Source organism: Apteryx rowi, unplaced genomic scaffold (genome assembly GCF_003343035.1).
Source record: "Apteryx rowi isolate R43461 unplaced genomic scaffold, aptRow1 scaffold_33, whole genome shotgun sequence".
NCBI classification, from domain to species: domain Eukaryota; kingdom Metazoa; phylum Chordata; class Aves; order Apterygiformes; family Apterygidae; genus Apteryx; species Apteryx rowi.
In genome coordinates this window covers 3,364,986-3,381,297 of record NW_020449752.1, presented here as the reverse complement: position 1 = coordinate 3,381,297, position 16,312 = coordinate 3,364,986, and the positions used below count along the sequence as shown (strand labels likewise).

General features: G+C 43.5%; 1 protein-coding gene across 2 annotated transcripts in view; it reads right to left on the bottom strand.

The window, feature by feature from the left end:
• ARHGAP32 (Rho GTPase activating protein 32) overlaps positions 1-16,312 on the bottom strand; it is a 184,609-nt gene that overhangs the window by 33,283 nt on the left and 135,014 nt on the right. For both annotated transcript variants that reach the window (XM_026071774.1, XM_026071775.1), the window contains one exon: positions 4,356-4,505. In XM_026071774.1, the coding sequence (XP_025927559.1) occupies positions 4,356-4,505 (150 nt within the window). The remainder of the gene's footprint in view (positions 1-4,355; positions 4,506-16,312) is intronic.

Sequence of the window (16,312 nt, the reverse complement as noted above, 5' to 3'; positions counted from 1 at the left end):
GTAAACCAACATACTCAAAGGCAGTATCATCACAACCTTTACTAGACTTAGAATAAAAACGGAACTCAAAAATCCATAATCTCAAAATTGATTTTACTCCTGCAAGCGATGGCCCATTATTCACTATTTACATGTGACACGGAAGAGAAACACAAAGGACAGACTGCTGTTATTTCCATTGGAAACAACATGCCAGTGTCTAACTGCCTGGTCCAGCGATCAGGGCTGTAAGCAGTAAGCCTGGATTCCAGCTCTGAATCCTTTGTCCGCTCTCCATATAACCTCAGACAAATCGCTTAATTCCCTGACTCAGAAAAGGCCAGGGTTGCCTGAGCTCCAGCAACCAGAAGAACGGTCTCAGGCCCAGAGAGGTCTGAACTCCATTTAGACAGATACCGGTATCTGAGCTACACAGGCCATCTCCAGACTGCCCTGATCATCACCCCCTAAGACAATGTGCCAAGATGACGACGGATGGAGTCCTAATCTCAAATCTTGCACAACCTTCCTGGTTGACTCTTGGCAAAGTAATTAGGACCTAAATCCCATCACCTTTCAGCATGATTTACTGTGGCTCCTAATGCCCATTTTCAGAAGCAGCTTAGAACACAGATAATTTTGAAAATATTATCCTCCCATCTTCCTGTGACTCAGATCCTCACCTGAAAAACACTGCAATGACACTTCCTTCCTCTCATTCTGCTCTCTTGTCTACAAGGGCCTTTGGGGAAGGACTGTTTCACAGCACATGGAGGTATAACTCCTTCCACAAAAGGGCCCCATCATTGTTTCGAGGGCTCAAGGCATTAGTTTACTACAAACCAGAAAAAAAAAAAATGCCCCCCCCGACACTACCTGCCCACAGTTGCCAGCCCAATGATCACTGCAATCCCCAACATGAATCAGCACAGTCATACAAAAAAATTTAAGGTGCAGTACTCATCCCCACTGCTGTTACTGTAAACATTTGTTAAAACCTATACCTCCCTCCCTCCCTCCATGCGGCTTGTTTACAGTGTTACAGCTCAGGTTCAAACACGACAATTAAAAAAATGACAAATTGCATCCTCATCAAAAATGAAAATGCAGTGGCAACAAGACTGCTTGCTCCACTCATCCTAGCATACCTAGACACCCTCCCCTAAGGAGAAACTCAAGTAAACAGACCTATTAGGCCCTGAAGGTTAGCAGATGCAAGTTCTGTCACGCCAAGCCAAGAGGAATCTTTCAGAAAAGACAAACACTGCCTCAGTGTAAGACTATCAGCAAAAGCATCTTCACTCATCTCAAAATGTGGGGTAAACTAAGATAAATGCTTTGCTGGATTGGAACGCAGCACTGACTGAAAGTGAAGCATGCATAAGGAGCTTTGCAGGATAGTATCACCTGGACTCTCGTTCCATAGCAGTAAGACAGGTCACACTTCTATGTCACCTCCCACCTGTACATCTCATGCCATTTTACATGTCTTTCAGAAAGAGGCACAACTGAAGCAGAATGCGAGTGATATTTGCTTAGCCCGGAAAAAGATAACAGGAGAAACAGGAAAAAAAAGGGCATGCATACTGCAATAGGTAAAACATTCACTCTTTGTAAACTCCCCTGTGGGTATACAGACATGCTATAAACCCTATGCTCTTGTCCTAGCTAAGCAATCTGAGCCAGCTGCTTCAGCTTAGTGTTTATTGAAAAAAGGTTAAATCCACTTCAGCTTTTGTCCTCCCTTATTCCTTTTATCCTCTTGGTCTGTTCCTGTCTCTCACTATTCCGAATCTAAAACAAAAGCCCAATTCTTGCAAAGTTATTCTTGCTTCCTCAGGAAATTCAACTTAACAGAAGGAAATAAATACCTTTTTACTGTGAGCGTAGTCAAACACTGGAGCAGGTTGCCCAGAGAGGTTGTGGAGTCTCCATCTTTGGAGATATTCAAATTCATGGACAAGGCCCTGAGCAACTTCCTCCCTGCCTTGAGCAGGAGGGTTGGACTGGAGACCTCCAGAGGTGCCTTCCAACCTCAACTGTCCTGTGATTCTAAACAACCTTATTTAACTCAGTGGAATTGCTTAGATGGCTAACTCGTTCACAATCAAATTATTGCAGAAACAATAAAACCTAATCTCAGTTATCTAGCACAATTCTAGTCACATAACATATAAAAGGCAGTTTGCAGATGTTCAGATTGCAAGACTGGGACTGCTCGTGTTGTTTCACGGTGTTATTGTCTCCTTCAGTGTGGCTACATCTTTTGCATATTGAGCAGCAAGGCACCAGAATCAACACTGATCTAAAGTAATCTATGAGTGTAATATAACTGGATACTTTTTAGTTTTCCTGAACTGAGATGTTTTATGGGTGTAATCCCAAAACATTACCAGTAGAGATCATGCATAGACTTGAGCTGAAGTATTCTGTGCTCCTATAAAAACCTTTGTTTATGTTCTGGTTATGAGGTGAAGGAACAGGCAATTAACTTTGCTCTGTGTGTAATTCAGCTTAGGTTCTCCTGTGACATCTCAATCCCCTTTCAGCAGATCAGCATTACAGTCGGCTCCAAGGCTGAGGAACCGTAGCACTACAGAATGAGGGAATCTTAAAATGCTGTGCATGCACAGAGCTTGATTCACTGGAACACAGAAATGTCTCCACAAAACCAATGCCGGGGATTACATCACTTGGAATACAGGTCAGAGAGCTGAATCACACAGAAAAAAAAAAAAAACCCTGCTGTGTGAAACAGAGACATGCCCCTGTTAGCAGCACTCAAAYTGGATCTGCTTCACTCCAGGGAGTTAGGAAAGAGTGATTAAATCAAGGTTGAAAGCAACTGGTAACTCCTTAGATGAAGAGACCTCATTAGTACAGCTCAGTCATAGTCACTCGGATGCATGTGATGGGATGGGAAGTGACCAGGGCAAGGAGTGAGCTACTACTAGACACTGTCATACAGGAGCCACCAGTAGAGTTAGAATAGTTTAGTCCAGCTCAGGATTTGTCCTGTATTGCTAAATAAAATGTTCACTTCCTAAAGCTAGGGAAAGAAGTCAGCACACAAAACAGGGAAGAGCTTTCATTACTGCTGACTTACGTCCAATTAAAATGGACAGGACAAGGGAAAAGAATTCTCTTTCCCATTAATGAGCTCACTCTGCTGGCACGTCTCCTGCCCCCTAAGATTGCTCCCCAGAATGAATATAAAACCAGCTCTATAGCTACCCCGTGGTGTAAATTACCTATTCCTGATCTTGTTCTTGTGGGGGTTACTGTCTCAGCTTCTGTCTCCAAACCATCCAGTTTCTGGCTCTCTGATGCCTTTCAAGCCCCAGCAATAATGATCTCTACTGGTTCCAATTAACAAACCAATGAGCCTTGCCACAGTCCCGATTCCGTAAGAACAAGCTCGTATTATTCACCAACTGGTAGTAAATTACTTCATGTCAGAAGAGGGAGTACACACTGCTGTTACCAACAACAAAAAAATATATATAAAAAAAAATCTAGTGCACTGGGCAAGGAGCAAAAACACAAAACAGAACAACAAACTGACATAGCCGGACAGCAATGCTATGCCCATCTCTAATTTTCTGATGGCTTTGACTCTGGGTAAACTGGCTACAGCCCAGGACTGCTCCATGCTGCTTTCCTAAATAACCCTCAGCATGGGCCATTTATGGGAATGACCTCTGACAGCTAGTGAACTGTGAAAGAATTTGAGTCCTCTGTTTGCTCCTCAGCAATGCAGGTACCTCCCTGATTTCACATGAAACAAAGTTCATCCAAGGAAAAGTAATAACAGGTTTTTTTCTTGGAATGGACACCTCTTCTCCACTGCTTCCCCAAATTGCTGATGGGGAGATGAAAGGGACAGAGAAGGGCAACAGAAAAGTCAGTGTAACAGACTGAGAGAAAAGAAAGTTCTGATGAAACAAAATACCCAGTTAATTCCTGGTAATTTTGGGAAGCTGAGGGAAAGGCAGATGGAGGACCTGTGCTGCAGACTGTACTGCAATCATACAAAGATAGTGACTGAGAAAGAAATGTACAGACTTAACCTACCAGTTCCTTCTTCATTGACACTGATCACATATAAAGTTTATTTCCCTGCCAAAAAATATTTATTATTTATTTGAAGGCTTCAAGGGATTGAGAACCCATCTTTGGTAGTTCTGTTCATCTTCAGTGCGCTCACTTCAAAACACGATGCTTGCTTCTTATTAGGATTACCCTCAGTTTACCTTTCAGCCATCAATTCTTGTTACACATTTCTCTACTAGTAGCAACAATCACCTCACTAGACACCATCAGCCTGAAATAAAATCCCCGACAGAGGAAGAACTCAAGCACGGGTTGTTTCTTACCGTCATGGCCAGAGTTGAGAAGGTGCTCTCCCAGATCACACCCAAACACCCTTTCCTTCAGGATCCCCCGCTGCTTCAGCTTCTGTTTTGTTGGGCGCGACTTCATGAATGTACGAAGGAAGGTGATGAGCTTGCCGTGTTTTTTTGACACTGCAAAACAAAATAAAGCAACCATTTCATTTTAGATCTGGCTCAACTGGGCAAGGCCAAGCATAACACATTCTACAGAAAATCTAAGGGCTGTAGCGATATTTCCTGTTACTACAGTCCTTAGTAGTTTTCCCAGGTCTGATACTAAACAGAGACTTGGCTTTTGTTTTAATTTTCGGTTAGTGCATAAATAACAGAAGACAGCTGTAATGGAAGGATTTAACACAAAGATATATTTATCTGCAGAGCAGTTTCAGGTGGGAGTTCCCTGAAAGCACTGCCACAGTACACTGGCTGATGGGCAGCACCTCAAAGCTACAAACTGTCATCTCTGGCAAAAGGAAAAAGGCTAAGCTAACAAAAATCCTAATCACTCATATAGTGACAAACATGGTGCATAGTCTATAAGCAGAAATAAATGTTTTGTTACCAGCTCTATTGAACTGATAAAACTTAGAGGACGTTGAGCTCTAGCTGCTATAGCCTGGCCTTTCAGCACAACTGCAATTTTAATCAGCCTCAGTGTAGCTGTGGCAGTACAGTCAACTCCAGAGCACTATTAGCTCCCAGAGTCTTTTCAAGATACTGCAAGATAAAATAATTGCTGTCTTTTATGTAATAAAGCACTGCCGATTTGAAGAGATGCAGTTTACCCCCTGCAGAAAAGCTACAAAAGTCTACAAAGAGAGGACACCATAAGTCAGGAGTCATCTCTTCAAACCTTCTGCCCCGTTTCTCTTAATGGTGCCGCTTGATGTCTGTGTTACGTTAGTCGGGTAAGTCACTATGTTAAAACCATCCAATCCCACTAATGAGCATAATCCGTACTCAAATGAAATGGAGACTAACACAGGTAAGCGCCCCTCTGTAGGAGAGAAGGGAGCGGCACAAAAAAATCGCATGCAAATGGGGCAGATAGGCTGGGCAGAGTTTGAATCAGGAAGCAAAACAGTGCCCTTGAATGTCAACTTTTCTTCCGGAGGCCCTCTCTGAAAGCAACAGGGTAACACAAAAGGGCTCTGGCTTCCCCAACAAAAGTGCCTTTGTACACATGATTTAAAAGCAATTTAGCTTCAACAGAAGAGATCTATTAAAAAGAACAAATCGCTAGGTATAAAAGGACTTGCTTTGTGAGGAAGCTTTTACAGCTCCAGGAAGCTGTAAAGGTCCCTGCAGCACTGCCAGGCAATACCAGCAATCAGTCCGCCTGTGCTCCTCTCTCAGGTACCAGAGAGGAAAGACAACTGGGTATTTCACCTGCATTAATCAAATTTCGGCAGAGTAACACTATTTCAAACAAACAACGAAAACAATGAAGGCCCCTGATGACAAAGGTGCATCTCTTCAGTGTCACTACTGCTCGGTCATATCTACTAACTTGAAGTTTTGTGAGCAGCTTTGGAACCTGGGACTTGGCAAAAGAGAGATTTCTGCAGTAATGCTTCATACAGGCAGGCAGGACATTTTTCAGCCAGACGACATGAAAAACCTTGTCCCAAGAACAAGGTTATATCATGTTATACTTCATGATATTTTAATCCCTCTATTTCACCAGGTACTGATGTAGTCTTTCTATAATAAGCCTGATCCAAAAGCCCTTAAAATATTTCCATTTATAGGAAGAGGGTATAGTTCTACTTTTGGATAAAGTCCCTCTTTCTTCTCATTTTGCATTTCTTAGGCATCACCATGTGTCACCAAAGAAAAAAAATCATACATCTGTCTGATATTTTTAAGTCTTTTCCTATCTGACACCATTTATGACTGCGGATATTTGACATAAGCTGGAGGAAAACATAACAGCCCTCCCCACCCCCATGTAGATCTTCTTACATTTCCCCCAGGTGGATTATTTAGAGRACAGAGGTTTCAAAATGTTGCTAGGATGATCTAAGCGCAACCTGCCACTAAATGGAGAAGATCTCTTCCCTCATCCAACACTGGCTGCACATCTCTGCCTCTCCCACGCATTCTGGTGTGGATACTTGTCCGAGTTCATGATGAGCCTAGTTCAGGGAGTCGAACCAGCAAAAAAATACTCTTTCTTTTTTGGTGTGGTGGCCTTTAAGACATTAGCTCTGGTAAGTGCCAGCATAATCTCAAGAAAAGCTGTGGGACGTGCCTGCTGTCAGCTAGCCTTGAGGTCAGTTTAGCGAAGTAATTGGGACTCAGCATAGGTGCAGGAATCTCTCTTTGCGATTACAGAGCAGACTGTGGGCCTTTTTCAATTACTTTCTTGCTGCCCCCCTAACACAAACACATCCACAACCTCAGAAAATAATCAGTAGGGAAAATTACATTGGGAAATCAAAACAAATGGAGATTACAAATAAACTAACTTAGTACCTTGGTCTTGCTTCCTAGAGCACATTAAAGCTTCTGCTGGCGAGAGCCAAGAAAGCTTGCAACAGCATGTTGTTTCCTGGTTCACTTACTGCAAATTTTACCTTCAGGCTAGGTCACCTTTGATACAAAGTCCAGCAGAAGAGACAAAAGAAGGGGTCATCCAATTTACTGTGCCGCAAGCTTTTAGCAGCATGGCACCATACTGATCTGCAGCAGCCAAACACATCTGAATACCTCACTTTCCAAAATCTCCAGCAAAACCCACGTCTTCATTCTCAACAATCAAAACTAAATCATTTAACAAAATGCAGAAGCATTGAGCATGACAAACTGTGACTATGGGAGTTTTAATAAAAGGAATGTTTTTGGTTTGATAGAGTTTTGGGTTTTTTTTAGTTACACACAATAAACGAACAGATACTGCTGACACATTGAGCCAAGTCAGGATAGATTTCAGTGCTACCCATCATAATAGTAAAGTAACAGGGCTCATTTATTATCTCCTATCAGCACTGCTCAAAAATAAATGGAGGCACAGCTGAATCCTGACTTGCCTGGAATTTCAAAGGATTAAAACCCCCAGGCTCCTTTGATAAACCTAGTTGGAGGTGACAGACCTGGGAACATCTGACAGACACTTTTACAATAATCTGACAAATAAAGCAATACGTATTTGTTTGAATCATTTCACAGATGCTGTATACAATTCTTCATGAAGCGTCTTGCTTGACAAGCTTAACGAAAACCAAATCCATCAGATAATGGATTTAAACACTGAGAAAACGGATCCAATCCAACACTGCAGAAATCCTACCACAGCTGGTGACCAGGTCAGCAAGTGACTTCTGGGTTTCACCTTAGGCATTAAAAAAAGAAAAGGTCCAATGGATACAGTTCTATGATCCAAGGATGTACTTAGCTTGGTATTTATACGTTTAAATCAGTTACCAGAAAGGAGACCTGAGTTTTCAAATCAGAGTAAGTTTCTTCTGCTTTTAAGCCACGCAGTACAGGTCAAAGTAATTGCCTTGTTTCCTGCATCATTAAGTAGACTCCTACAAACACACTCCGGTTTGTAACGGCGCGGCAATCCAAGACCCCGTCAGGGCAATGCCTGAGCACATCAGGCAACCAGGAATTCACATTTCAGCAGCCTGTAGAAACATCTGCATGGCTCCTTGGTTAAACAGTTTCCTTTAGTGGTCTCCTCTGAATCCCTGCCTACTCTCTGTGAGCGTTTCTCAGGCTAAACCAGCTTCAGAGATTTATACATACGCAAGAACGATTCCCTGATAAGCCAAGCTAGACTTTCTCTGGGTGGAAGAAAAAACAACAGTAAGAAAACCCAAGCAGCCATCTCTGCTGAGAGAAAGGCTATAAAAAACAAGGAGGCGTTTGATAATGATTAGCCATCGCAGGAGYAGAGGCGGCTGTCAGGTATGTCTTCTTGTGCCAAAAGCAATACAGGGAAATACTTCAATCCTGCTTCCAAGTCCTCTGGCATCATTTGACCCTCAAACCAGCAATGCACCCTAAGAGATTTCATTTTCTGTGTCATTTGTGTTTATATTAAGTTACCACAGCAGTCCCAGATTCTGTTTAAACACTAATGCCAAGGTTGCTACCAAGAATCTTGCAGAATAAATGTCTTCTGCTCTAAAATACTATGACAAGCGTCATAGAAATAAACCCAGCCAATAAAGTAGTATTACTAGGAGACAACAGTTTGTTCCCCCAATTTTACATGATTGCTACAGTCAGAGAAATGCTGCTCAATTAACAACTGAAAGGGAAAGGTAAACAAGACTAAACAAAAATCCTAATATTTATCCATATTACTCTCAACCTCAGATTCAATCACTATGAAACAAATTGTTTACCAAGAAACTGAGGATTTCCTAGAAGGAGCGGGAACTGATTTTCCTCAGAAAAGCAGCTTTGGCTAAGTATCCTGGCCTGCACAAGCAAAGACAAATTCTCCATCTGGCACAGTGAGACTGGCTGAAAAGAAAAAAAAAAGAAAAAAAAAAAAAGAACCCTGAGGTTGGACTACTTTTAGAAGTTTTGCTGGCATGAATATGTCAATTAGGAGTGCGAAAAAATATCACACCCTTAGCTGACATAGCAGTGCTGGCCAAAGCCTTCATGTGGTAGGAAGGGAGGGAAGAAAAAAAAAAGCGTACTTTTGCCAGGCAGTTTATTGCATTTTTGGGAAACTGCCATACATTGTACCTCCCCGAGGAACATTTATCGATCAATCTATGCCACTGTTGCTATACCACCAAGCTTTTGTTGTGTAACCGAGGCCTCAATTTCCCCAGACGTTGATAAAAACTATTAAATAACAATTACTTCATTAAAAGCAGTGTTGTTCACCCTAATGCAGCAGGCTAAAAAGGCACTTCAGGATATACTCTGCGCAGCTTATTTGCTGCGGAAATGTGTCAGCCAGGAGCTGATTCCAAGTCGTTTCGTAGCTGTTGTTCAGCCCTGTAGGCTTTTGCTGGGTTACCTTCGCTACCCAACCGAGCTCGCGGAGAACTCGTTGGCTACGCTAGGGCAAAGCTGTCGGATTCGCGGAGGCACAACCAAGACACCGAGCGCCAATTTCTGCTCTTTCTTGCGCGGCGATACCCAGCATGTCGGCCCAAACGGCAGGAGGATCATGCCTGGGACACAGAGCTCTCCTCGAGACCAGCTCTTAACACCATTTCTGAAATGTAATATTTAATTATAACTATTATAACAATTGCCCAAACTGTTGTTCACGAGGGCAAAAGAATGGAAAAGAACCAAGGGCACCAAACAGGAGAAATCTTTTAATAAACACAGAAAGCCTGACTGTGTCCACAGAATTATTTTGTACATTCATTTCCCTTCACTTTTCAATAAGGAAAAAACCTATCCAAGGGCTCTGGGAACAAAATACAACACAGTCAACAGCACGTGATGAAACATTAGCATCCTGGGATAGCACCTCCCATCTTAAACATGCTCCCTCTTTTCAAAGACCAGAGGAAACAAAAAAAAAACAAAAAAAGGAAAAAGAAACATCTAGCAGATTTCAACTCAACACTTGCACGTTTACGCGTGCAAAGGAGGTAGGTGCTGGCTAGGCAGCCATCCAGGCGTACAGTGACCCACCAACACACTTTGAGCAGGGGACCAGCAACACGTTCGAGGACATCCTCACAAATCCACGGCCTGCCCCCTCACAACCTTATTGTGCCTGGGCCAGGGGAAAACCCAACTCAGCCAAACCAGTAAAGAACACCTGCCTTATCTCTTGTTGCTGTCACCAATATTTGGGGTTTGAACTCGTGCCTAGGCAAAATCCTCTTTGCAGGACTGTTGATAGCAGCGTGGTTTGTAATACAGGATTAGTAAACTCTGTCTCTACGAGAAAATCTTCGCGCGTGTGTGCTGACCCACATTCTCAGCGCAGGGCCAGCGTGTTTGTTTCTCCTGTTATTAACAGCGATTTTACCCGCCGCAGAACACAGCTGTCCCCTGCTGGGAAGGCACTGCGGCGCTGAGGTCAAAAGCAAGAACATGTGCAGCTGCATAGTTTAAAATACATAAACAAGCTGTGGGGAAAAGAAGAGCAGCAACAAACTCTGCTGAAGAAAGAACAGTACTGGGAATCAGGAGGCGAGAAGCTGGTTTTGGTCTTGCCACTTATTTATTATGCTCCTGATTCTGCAAACACTCACAAATAGGTTTAACTGCACGACCACTGCTGACAGAGGGACTTCAACTGGTTCCCCCCAGAGCATCATTTATCTCAGCCCCTGCTCAAACCCTCACTTAATGTTAATATCCATCTGTTCACACTGAGAAAGACACGTTCTGTGGACCCACATCTTATTGAAAAGAAATTACACAAAGCCAAGAACCATGTCCCATCTCCTAGTTCTCTGCTGTGCTCTTTAGGAACATGACTTTTTACTCCTTTCTCCCTGCCACAACAGATTTTATTTTGGAACCTAGCTCGTACAGCGCTACAAACCCAACCAGAAGCTGGAACCACGTACTACCAAGGACCCTGCTTTCTTGGTTTAATAGGCCACTGGCTCTGAAGGAGGACCAGCCAGCACCACAATAATAGTTGGGCTAATCTCTATAGTGGGCTCCCTCATTTGTCATAAAGATTTTCAGAATCAGAGTTTAGAATTCCATAGATGCAAGAGTTTAAAAATATCCTTTTATCCCCAGTAACCTTCATAAACGTGTACTTACTTATTTGCTTAGTAAAAATAACAACACAAAATGCTGTGCGCTTTCTGCTGCTGCAGCATTTTTCCTGTGCCAGGCTGACACTGGTTAAGACTGGAGTCCGTGTTACAGTAAGTCACAAAGTATGTTAAAGGTGATTAATTTCAGTATCATTAGATAAAAAAAACATTAACTATTATCATAAGAACCAGCCAGGAATAAGCACATATTTCCTGCTGTTATGAGAGCACCATAATAGCAGTGATAGAGAGAGTAAAGTATGTCATTAAAACTGATATGTGATGTTGCTGTTCCTATTTACCATATCTAATAACAGGGAAGAAGCACCATTCTTGCTTCTGCCCAAGCTGCTGCAGTCATCCTTGGGGCAGTGTCTCTAAGCTATCATCTCAACAGAACTACAGCTCTTCTTTGTGCCTGCCGACATCAGCCTTTGGCTGAAGTTTGAGTACTGACTGTTATCTTGGTTAGCACAGGAACATCTGGCATCAGAGACCTACCAGCCTGGCAACTAACTTGGTGCATTTTCAGGCCCAGATTTTACAACCACTTCTGCCAGCTTCCACTGTGTTTGGGTCTAATTAGTTCGTTACCAGAGAGAGAAGACTGCAAATTCAAAAGCAAATGTTTTATCTGATCAGCAGCATTGACTGCTTTCAACATTTTTTATTTGATATGAATACACATAGTTACACATCCCTAATGACATGCAGGAGGATCATCTACAGCTTGAACTGTTTGGAGAAGGCTTCTATTATCCCAATGAGAAAATGTGTACAAGAACCATGATCACTGCTACTAACAATTACAAAAACTCTTCCCTATGCACTTTGTTTATAACGATGCTGCCAAGCTGCCTGAGCATGTATAGCAGGGTAAGGATGGTATCTGCAAGGTTAGCTAGCTGTAGAAGTATGTCACCTACATAGATAGGGAAGTCTGGTACCAGGAAATCTGCAATATCTTCCATGCTAAAAAGACATTTGATCTTTTCATAGACTCTAAGGCCAGAAGGGAGCATTAAATTAATGACCTGACCTCCTGAACAAACAGACCATAGGACATCTCTGAATTAATTCTTTGAAGTAGAGCGTACCTACCCCGAGGGAAATAGCACATGGGAAGGACTTCTAAATCACAGCTGAGGGCTAACTGGGAGAGGTGAGAGACTTCAGAGGTACAAGGGCTGACAAGGTCAGTCTATTAATTCTATTAACATGTTTGGATTGTATTTGAAAAAAAAAMCAACAGTGCTGACTAGTACAGACTTAGTGACAACGCAGCAGGGAGGGGCTTCGGGGAGGTAACACAAGATCCTCAAGGGCTTGCAATTGGAGGCAAGGAAATAATAATAGACAGGGCTGTAGTTCAAAGGAAAAAAGTTATCAGAGGCCAAAACTGGAAAAAGAGGGGGAGCTGCAAACAAAATGATGGAGATGAGGGCATGTAGCACACAAGGCAGCAGCATCCGCAGCTGGGGTGATGTGAAAGAGGTCACAAGGCCGATAGCAGGAGTGGGAGACAAGTGGAGAAAGTTGGAAAACGTAGAGCTAGGAGGAAAAAAAGCAAAGAGATACCTGCAATATCTTATTTCCATCCCTCTCATTCATACTGTGTTTTGCTAAACCTCTACGCATTGCAGCAGAGTTTAATGCAATTCGTTTGCTAATCTCCCTTTACTTGGAGAACAATGATCCGTTTGAAAAGTAAGTTCTGACTCAGGTAACTGTATTACTAGCACAACTAAGCATCTGATCTGTCCAGCAGGGAGGCAGTGTTGGTCTTTCACCTGTGTTCAGGTTATCACGGTCATTTGACTGGGCATGCCCAAGCACACATTAAACATATATATGTAAACCCTTGAAATTAAAAGGTACTGAAGCCTTAGCGTAACACCAAATTTGCTCTAAAGAGAATGTGACACTGTAATTTGAGTCTATCTCTAATACTTACACAACTCATACAGTTTGAGAAAACATCCTATTTAAGAACAACCCCTAAGGTGATGCACTGTGTCTCATGAAAGGTATTACTAGTTGGCAGCGTCTTACCTTGAATCTCAAGCGGTGCAGCAGCATTATGGAGAGCACCAACACCAAACAGATAATTGCGTATTAAATGCTCTCCAGATACTCGCAAATAAACAGGTCAGAAGGGACAGTCAAGAGCCAAGATGTCACCTAAGCCATCTCTGTGCACCCATGTAGGCTCAACTCCACCTCTCAGCCAGCTCTGCCAGTTTATCCAACTCAGCAGTCTCCAGTGATGAAATTGCCACATTCCCTGTAGGTAATCACTTTAGTGGTTAACTGTCCTTACAGACAGAGCGTGCTTACGGCTGACCTCAACCTCCTTTTAATACAACCTAAACCAAATCCCGTCTGTAGCAGACATTGCTTCAGAGAAGGAGAGAATCAACTGTTCTCAATCTCATATTTATTTGAAGACTTATCATAAACTGCCTTTGCCTTCCCTTACTCTTACTGCCTGTAAAACATCAATCATATGTTCCGTGCAGTATCCTTCCTTGATGAAAAGGCTTCAGAACAGGTCTAAATGAAGTTATAGCATGGCTGCTTGAGCCTCATCCGCACTATTTCTACTTGCTATGAAAATGGGAGTGGTGCTGCAGAAGGTTCCAAAAACTAAACAGTAACCATAGCCGATCCTGAATAACATCAAGTACTTCGGACACTCACATGCAGCTCAGAGCTTTCACTAGCCGTTCAGACATAAATCATGGTCCAACCCAATTCTGACATCAGTTAAACCAGGATAACTGGAGTGACTGCAGTCAAGTTACTCCAGTTTCGCAGGGCAGCACACTCCAGCTTTGGTGATGGGAGGAGGCAAGTGATGAAAAAAGATCTGACACGAATCAACAAACAACAAAAGATGACTAATTACAAGTTTGGCAGCTGTACAAAGGAACCCAATCATGGATTGAAAGGGTGTCTGCTCTTATGGGAGGCCTTGGGAAGACACTGGGAAAAGAACCCTGTCATTCCATCAGGAAGGGATATGAGCAATCCATCTGGAGTAAGGAGGAGGCAGAGGTCAAAGTACAATACCTCCCTTTTCTTAAACCACGTGGCACAGCCGTTAATTCGATCCTCATCTTAGAAACTCTCCTGAAGTATGCGGTACTCCCAGTATGACAAGTAACATTATTGCTACGCTCCCAATCCTTCACAAAAGATTCACATCTCTCTTTTCATTAGCTGGAGGGCAGTTGTTTACCATCCAGATCAGCTACTTTCAAATTACAGTGCCCTACTGTTCCAATACTGATACTGTTGTGGTTCTTTTTCTATTTACAGCTCTGACTTTCTAAACTGTATATACTTCAGCCATTAGCACCTCGATTAAGCCTGGAGATGATTCTGGCTTTGGAAGCAAAATTCCCACTCACCTGGCGAGGGAACAATATTGAACAGAACGGCCCTGAGCCTCATTTGCATTACAGTCACTCCTCACAGCACTGGCAGGATACAACAGCTTCAAAGAGGATGAAAATTGCATCTTTGCATACCTCATCTTTACACAGTCCAAGAACTGCAAAAAGGCTTTACTGAAGATGAAAATTGGGACCAATACCTTTAGGGTTTTGCAGCAAGCTTAATCTACTTTTTAAGACTTAGGAATGCAGATATGCTATTGTTATGCATGCTTTACTCTCTTCCTTTATCTTACCAGTCCACAGCTTTGATTTTAAATGAGACTCTCTACCATGCCTGTGGGTGCCCCAAACAAAGGAAGTCTGGGGAAGAGAGGAAAGAGAAGGCCTCCTGTCTGCTCTGGCATAAATAATAAGATCCTGCGGGGCATTTAGTCCTTAAAATGGACTAGAGCTTCCAGAAAGTATTCTGAACAAATATGAACAGATGAGCCATGGCTATTTGTAAAGTACCTACTATGACCACAGTAGCTAGTCTCCCTGGGAATTTCCTTTGCAGAGTGCACACGCGCTGCCCCGGGGCTCCAGCAAACAATGGACCAGCGTTTCTAAATGGGAAGCCCCCTTCTCCTGAACAACAGCATCAATAATACTAACGCTCAGGAATGCATCCGATGTTCTCCGAGTCCTAGTTTAGGGAGGGAGGGAGGGAAAACAAAAGGATAAAGCAATATGCAAAAAGCTACTGAAATTCAAATTCTAGGCATTCCCATCTGTCAGCTGCCTCTTTGGGAGCTAGGTATAAATCTGAGCAGGAAGCCCCGATCTCAGATCTCTGCAACCCAAAGGATGGGCGCAGCACACTCGGACATGTGGGAGGGGGCCTGGGAGCGCTGATTTCTGAAATTCCTTCTCCCCTATGATTTTGGTGGGAGCCAAAACACAACACAAATTAACACAGATATGAAAGAGACTCCCCTTTAACACCTCTGGTTTGCTACACCCCCGTGATCCTGGTCAATGTACAATAAAACAGTTTATGACTATGGACCTAGTAAGTAGAAAGGCTCAACAGAAACCTGAAGAGAGAGATTAGTGAAAAGGAAACAGAAGTAAAACAATTATTCCGGGGGGGTTGGGGGGGAGGTATGCGCGCTCTAATCAGCCTTTGGTTGGCAGGAGAAGCCAACCGCAAAACCAGGCAACCTGCCCGAGGGCACGGATCCCTGCGGATCTTCTCCCAGAGCAGAAACCAACCTGTCTATGTCCAGAAGTCAGGGTGGCAGATGAGCAAGGGTCAATGAACACTTTGAGTAACAGGTATTTTTTCATCTGGCTAAAAACGTGATCACAGCGCGATGGCAGAAGTCATTTGAGCGCCTCGATTTTGTTACCCCTTTACAAGATCAACTCCTGCTCCTGGCACAGCGTCCTGTGCCGTACGYGCAAGTGCCCAGGAAACCCTGCAGCGCAGCTTGGACTCGACAGGGCCCCGCTGCCCAGCTGGGGGGTCTCACTGCAGATACGTGCCAAGCAGCCTCCGTCCTGAGGCTGCACTGCCAGAGAAGAAAAATCTTCTTCCCAAGACATTAATTTCCCCGAACAGCAAATTAAACAGCTGGCAAGTTACTAAGCAACAAGTGGGCGCAGAAACCTAAAAACACCCCTCGAGTCTTACATAAGGAAAAGGAAAGAGCGAAGGGGGAAAAGAGGAGCCCGCTCTCACCTCGCTCTCCTCGCCGCAGGCCAGGCGGTCGCTCCCGCGGGCGGCAGGCTCCGGCTGAGCCCCGCGGCGTGCGCGGCTCCGTGGGCGCTGCCCCGCGGCGTG